The sequence below is a fragment of the Pollachius pollachius genome, assembly GCF_949987615.1.
Source record: "Pollachius pollachius genome assembly, chromosome: 6".
NCBI lineage: Eukaryota > Metazoa > Chordata > Actinopteri > Gadiformes > Gadidae > Pollachius > Pollachius pollachius.
In genome coordinates, this window is record NC_136939.1 from 9,993,931 (window position 1) to 10,000,599 (window position 6,669).

Here is a 6,669-nt window from a genome sequence, read left to right on the forward strand (position 1 = left end):
GCGTAGGAATGAGTTTAACATTGGGGGGGACACATATCGGAAACCTGACAGATCCGGTATAATTTTTAGGTGGGACAAATGCGCCTGTCTCCGATATTGGAGGGCACACGTCCCCTCCGTCCCCCCCGGTTCCTACGCCCTTGACGGCTATTATTTGAGTGTTATTTCTTAGAAGTAGCCTAGCTATTCACCCCTTGCTAGTGACGTCACGCAAAACTCGCGCGAATTATGAACTCCATGACGGACGGCGGAAGTATCGGAAAAGCTATGCTGTAGTCGGCGGACGGCAAGCAAAATAGACATTCTCTGGTACGTCTTCGTTCGTTCGTTCGTGTACCATGGTTATTTCTTGTTGTGCAGTTGGCTGTGCCAATAGGCAGGGTAAAGACAATGTTTCGTTTTACCGGATACCATTCGATGGGGAGAGAAGGCAGCGATGGGTTGCTGCTATAAGCAGGAAGGACTGGCAGCCCTCCAAGTACTCGAGGATTTGCAGCGAACATTTTTTACAAGGTGGAGATTATTAGATTATTATAGATTAGATTATTTTTACTTGAATGTTATTGTGATATTGTTTACTGCAGCAGTGACACCATAAATGCCTTAACTACTATGCTGTGTCTAAGTGTTAAAATCTAATAGGCTACAGCGAAAATAATCACAGTTAAGAAGATGGCTAGAAGTTACAATTAGGCCTATGTGTGGTTACTACTGATCATATACCCACAACGTGTGATAGAATTAATGACTGCATTTCCCAGAGCTGGGAGGCGTTTAGGCATCAATTAGAAAGTTGCATTGCATTGGCACAATGCAATGAACAACGGTATGTGGGTAGCCTCGACCGACCCTTTCCTCTAAAAACATAAACTACGTGTTATAGACAACACAAAATAAACCCTAGATTGATGTCTTACCTTTGCCATTATGAGGTACCTCCCCCTGCCGTGAGTGTAGCATCGCGTAGCTGTAACCCAGCCAGCTACAAAGAACTGGTAGGCATCCAGACTTTTAAAGGCCTTTAGATCAGCTCCAGTGTATGGGGATACCCCGTTTACCACATAGCGATACAAGTCGTGTGGACTGAAGTCGGGCAGGCTAGGCGATTGGATGAGGTCCGTGAAAGCGGAGGGAGGAAGAAGGTAAGGGTCTGTATCTATTCCGGCGATCTTCAATTTGTCTAAATACCGATCTCTGTGAGCACCTAACAGATGCCCTACCTCCAACGATAACGGCACAACAACGATAAAATCCATAAATAATATTATTAATAATGTATTTAACAGTGTTATTTAAATATCTATCTATATACAGGGTGCGATTTGCCGGTGGGGATGGTGGGGATTATCCCCCCCTCTGGTTTACACGTCCTACCCTCTGCTGAATTATTTTTATCCTCGGTGGGGATAAAAATTATCCCCCCCACCCAAAGTATTTTCACCATTACATCGTAATAAATAACAACCAAAATACACAGGGTCCGTCTTCATTTTGAAACATTTTAAAATGTTTCTCAAAATTATCCCCCCCTCTGGTTTTTTCACAAATCGCACCCTGTCTATATATATGTGACTATAGGTGATTTTGCCGTCCGTCATGGCGTCGTCACGTGGTCATGGTCACGTGCTTGCAAGGGGTGAATATTTTGTTCACAGCAACAGGCTCTTTATGAGCATGTTTCCGACCTATCAAAGTATCTCTTCCTTGATTGGATATTTTTTCACAGGCAACTTTCTCAATGTTGGAGATACATATTGTAACGGCGACCAAGAAGCACACGGAGTCAGGTTTTAAATCAACCGAAGCACTGCGTCCCATACACCGCACGACTGCAGGCTACTTGTATTTCTAAAGAAACGCACGAGAAAACAGCATACCCAATGAACAAACATGGCACAGTCAGTGATGGTGGCGACAACAATAAACACACATGTAAACATTGAACAACACACAACCAAACAACACCCCGAACCCATCAACCCCACTCAACCCAGCAACAAACAAAGACCCCAAAAACCCCCTTCATCAACCGAAAACACTTAACTCCCAGGATCCCCTGCGCGACCCCAGAGGGGTCGCCACAATATGGAGCATTTGGAGGGGACGTCTTTTTGATTGTTTGGTTTCAAAATCTTGCTCCCTTTGATAATTTATACTCTCTCTCTTTAAAATCCTTTCCTATAGCAGCATTAAGAGATTTGATATCCCAACCAGTATCGCTATTTGCATATCACTTGTTGATATCAACTTTGAAAAACTAATAACAAACAAGTTTTTACATTCAAATGTCTTTATTGTTTGAATAAATATTTTGTCGATACATAGTACAAAATAAATTAGGAATGAAAAATCATGTTTATTAAAAAATAAATGTTTTCATAATAAAAAACATGTAAAAATATCTGCTACAAAATGAATAGACCTTTGTAAAATATATTATAAAGAAATGTACACTGGGTTGTTCAATGTGACAGCCATTGGTTGCTATAACACAATATGAGGTCAGATTCTTCTAGTTAGCGCATGGCAGAAAGTAATTGTTTCTGAGGACACGGAACAGCCTTCCGGTCCTCAGGCTGTACTCAAACATGTTGGACCCGCTGTAAATGTAGGTGTAACCTGAGGGGAGAAGAACACAGCGTTAGTGGGTTTGCAGGTGGTACGATGGAGGAACATGTTAAACCTTGCACAACGTAACCGCATTGTCCTTTTCATTCAAAATAATTTCAACGAATAAGAGTGCAAGAAAACCAAAACAGCTAAATTGATCTAATTCATTTAGTTGTGACGGCTGTAGTTAAAAATCTTCCTAGTATATGTTTAGATCAACAACTTTTCCAGCAGTGGTCTAGTTCAAGGGTCTAGTGATATAACACGTAACTGTTAACATTATTTTGACAACCATTGGCATCATGTCATCACTCACCTCTGTACTGGAATCCAGCCGTCACCTTGCTGGTGTGTCCTGGGAGGAGGGTTTGTATTGACTTGGGGAATCCTGTGTCCATCGTTCGTCTTGCCTCATCATAACTGTGGAAACACAAGAGTGAAACTGTGACTCAAGGCTCGTATAATGGCACGGACGGAAACGATCGACCCCTTTGAATGAGTCAGTTATCAGTAGACAGGAGTGTAGTTGTGATTGTTTTTTGTTAGTTTTCTTACCTATAGTACTGGTCGCCCACAAAGAACAAGGTCCTGCGCGTATGGGTATCGTACAAGGCAGCATTGATTTTGTTTACGCTCCTAGGCAGACCGAAATAGTTGATATTCCTGGGAAAGCCGCTCACCAGATCATATCCGGAGAAGGCCCAGACTTGACGACCTGGAGGGACACGGGAAGAGAACCAGGATTAGCATGTATGCAAAGTTTTCTTCCGCAAAGATGTTTTCTGTGTAACACTGCTTTTTTTTTAAGCGCTATAAAACATCATGCCCTTTCTACCATTTTTCGTTAAATCTTGTAAAAAAGTGTGTAACAACAGCAGCTCATTGCTGCGCTGCGCTGCTTTACCTTGGAATAGATAGACTCGGTCAGTCTGGCGGCTCTCGAAAGCGGCATCGACTTTTTCGGGGGCGTTGGGCCAGAAGCTGGAGATGAGGGACTGCCGGGGCCTGGGCCTCTGGGGGTACTTACGCCAGAAGAAACTGCAAGACAACGACAACAACAATAAAACAGTGTATGAGAATTCAGCAAATCATAAATCCATGAAAGGTCATTGTAGTGTAGGGTAATCGTGTTTTGAACGGTCTCTACCTGCCCTTGAAGAAGAGCATCTCGCCCCTCAGGGTGCTCACAGCGTCGAGGACCATGGTTGCGTCGCAGGAGTTGGGTGTTGTGGGTGGTGTGGGGTCATTTACGTTCACGTTCACGTTAGGACCTGGTTCAATGAAAATCATCAGTCGAGGAATAAAATTGTTTCCGAGACCTGTTCACAGACAAATCCTGAAAACTGTGATTGGTTGGAAATGCATCTCCTTTGCTTAAGAAAGACTGCAATGATACAACACCCGCCGCCATCCAACATTTTGACCTTTAACTGTCTTCGAACCCTTCCAGCATCAATATAACCTACATTCTTAAACATTATTCCTTACATTAGATAGCTTTTTGTTTGGGATTACAGGTAGGGCAAGCTATCCTAGCAAGCAAGTATCACTAAAATAAAGTATATTAAAGTCAGTAATCCATCCACTGACCATAAAGGGACTGGATGCCGTTGACATCATCGCGGGGCAGCTGAAACGTGTCAGGGTTCTTGTAGATGTAATTTGGGTACATGAGCGCACCGGGGTCTCTGGAGTGGCCCAAGCCCAGGGAATGTCCAAACTCATGGGCCGCAACCAGGAAAAGAACATAACCTGAAAAATACACAAACACAAACATGAAACATGAGAGCCCCACTATATTGATATGTGCTGTTTTTCAACGGGTAATGGTTCATATTCCAGCGATTCTCTGTGCGCCGAACTCACCTCTTCGTGAGCGGTAGGTAAAATCCTCATCTTCATCAAAATGGGCGTCGCCGCCGATCCCTGTGGACGGGGCGAAGGCATGGGCGAGAGTGCCCTGGGGGCCGTCGAAGGGGTAGAAATCACCATGCGCTGTCGGCACAACGTCAAAAGCACTTTAATGTCAGGTATTCCAAACACAGAGATGGCACAAAAAGGGAGATGATTGAAGTCCTGTGATGAATCTCCGCAACATCCTTTCAACTTGCAACTTGGCAAGAACATCCTCAGTCCACTGCTGGCCTGCCAGCAGTGGATTGGTTGTTGTGTTTTGGGAGGCAGTGGAAATAAGACAGTCAGCCTAATGATGCTATGAGCTATTTATCAGCCTATTTTAGTCAAATTTGGTAGCTCACTTTTTGCACTATTTGTTATGTTGTAGAATTGCATTGCTATATTATTATTTGATAAGATTAGATATTAAATCATATATTATATATTAGTATTATATTAATACTATATATGTTTCGATATGGTTTGTTGTTGGTCTGTATTTTGTTTTCTTTCTTGAATAGTTTGACCTGACATTAATTCCCTAGAAAGCCAGAGGGCGCATACGTTGAATCTAACAATGATGGGTTAGTCTCTAGTCCGGTGTCCACACTTACATCGGCTCGCAAAGGAGATCATGATGTCAGCGGTACCACGCTCGATCCTTCGAAACGTCAGGGGAGTGACCCTGGCCCACACATTCAATGCTTTTTCCACGGACTCGTCTACCTCTGCCCGGCTCATGTCTGGAGTGTAGTTCAGAATCCTGTGAGGGTAAAAAGAGAAGTAGATGTTTGATCAGACATCATTCCCAGGCGCACTTGTCTCAAGACCCCCAGACCCCCAACACACAGATAGAAACAAGGTGGTAGTCCTTTCTTGCGACACTCTTATGAGCGCTGCCAGGGTCAGGGGGTTCAATTCCTGCTGGGATCAACCATGCTAAGAATGTATGCACTGACATAATGTGTCTGTGTCTGTGTCTGTGTGAAGACACAGTATTAGAAAACGTTTTAACAGAATCCACCCAATGGCATGCATTCTGGTGCCTGTTACCTGTAGGTGAGGGCCTTTGTTCGCCACTTTTGGTCCCCCTCGAAAGTGGAGAAGCGGGCGACTTGGGTGTCGGGGACCCCGCAGCGGGCTTTCTTCATCATCTGCATGGTGTCAGCGTCCACTGAGCCAGTGATATTCAGGCCAAAGAAGCGCTGCATGTCCCTGAGCTTCTCAACCATGGGGTTGACCCCCTGGCGACCAAAAGAACTCTTACGCTCTTTGGTGAGGTTGAAGAAGCTCTTGAGGTAGCTCTGTTAGAGAGAGAGAGAGAGAGAGAGAGAGAGAGAGAGAGAGAGAGAGAGAGAGAGAGAGAGAGCGGAAGGTTGGTGGAAGATAGTGAAACAATGATCAGACATTGAGGAACATTTTCTTAGGATTTATAGACTTATGGGCTGTTTAGGATGATATATTGATTGTTAAGCATGTATACATGCATGCAAAACAACAACCAATTCAAAGTTATTCACCCTTTATGATTGAAAGAGAGCATTGTCTGTTAGCATTTTTTTCCTCAAAAGATAATTGGTGGATACCAATACCATGTGTAAAAATTAAGAGTATACCAACTAAGCCAAAGTAAAAAATAAAAAGGACTTACTTCTGCAAATTTTTCATCTTTATCTGTGATTTGTTGTGGTGGTTGTTCTCTGTCTAGGGGCAGGGAGTAAACCACTGCCGCTGTCAAGCTCAGGAAGATGCACAGGTTCAAAGCGCGCATGTTGTTTTGCTGTGAAGGACTTAAGTTGTGAGTTTGGAGCACCGCAGGCAGGCATTATATACCTTCACAGCCGGGCCCTGATGTGTTGAGTAACTAGCCAAAGTGAGTCACTGGATGAGCAAACAACCTACGGTGGAGGAAGTAGGAGGGGCTAGGCTAAGGAGGAGGAAATTCCCAAAACATACTGATACAAAGGAGACTTTTTTGCGTGGGTTAGGGTAACATATGACACACATGCAGTGTCATATATTTTGCATTATTTAGGAATGTTTGACAATTAAAAATATTGTCCGGTATTCTCAACATGAATCAATTGTTATATATTTTGTTTATATGATTGGATATTGGTTATGTTATGTGGCTGTTCAAAAATGAAGTTATTGAGTGACTTA

The 6,669-nt window shown here is 43.4% G+C and overlaps 1 protein-coding gene across 1 annotated transcript; it reads right to left on the reverse strand.

The window, feature by feature from the left end:
• Positions 1-2,272: 2,272 nt before the first annotated feature.
• Positions 2,273-6,292, reverse strand: LOC307077486 (collagenase 3-like). Its single transcript, XM_079738915.1, has 10 exons — positions 6,158-6,292; positions 5,560-5,810; positions 5,121-5,269; positions 4,477-4,605; positions 4,201-4,362; positions 3,758-3,881; positions 3,515-3,648; positions 3,166-3,325; positions 2,927-3,030; positions 2,273-2,619 (listed from the first exon to the last, which is right to left on the reverse strand). The coding sequence occupies exons 1-10, from the start codon at positions 6,275-6,277 to the stop codon at positions 2,513-2,515; spliced, it is 1,440 nt and encodes a 479-aa protein (XP_079595041.1). The 5' UTR covers positions 6,278-6,292; the 3' UTR covers positions 2,273-2,512.
• Positions 6,293-6,669: the final 377 nt, after the last annotated feature.

Bases quoted from the DNA above. Each gene is read 5' to 3' on its own strand.
- LOC307077486 (XM_079738915.1), bottom strand. From the start codon at position 6,277: ATGCGCGCTTTGAACCTGTGCATCTTCCTGAGCTTGACAGCGGCAGTG. The intron at 4,363-4,476 runs GTGAGTTCGGCG...TGTATTTTTCAG, and splicing joins TACCTACCGCTCACGAAGAG to GTTATGTTCTTTTCCTGGTT. The intron at 2,620-2,926 runs GTGAGTGATGAC...TTCTCCCCTCAG, and splicing joins GGCTGGATTCCAGTACAGAG to GTTACACCTACATTTACAGC.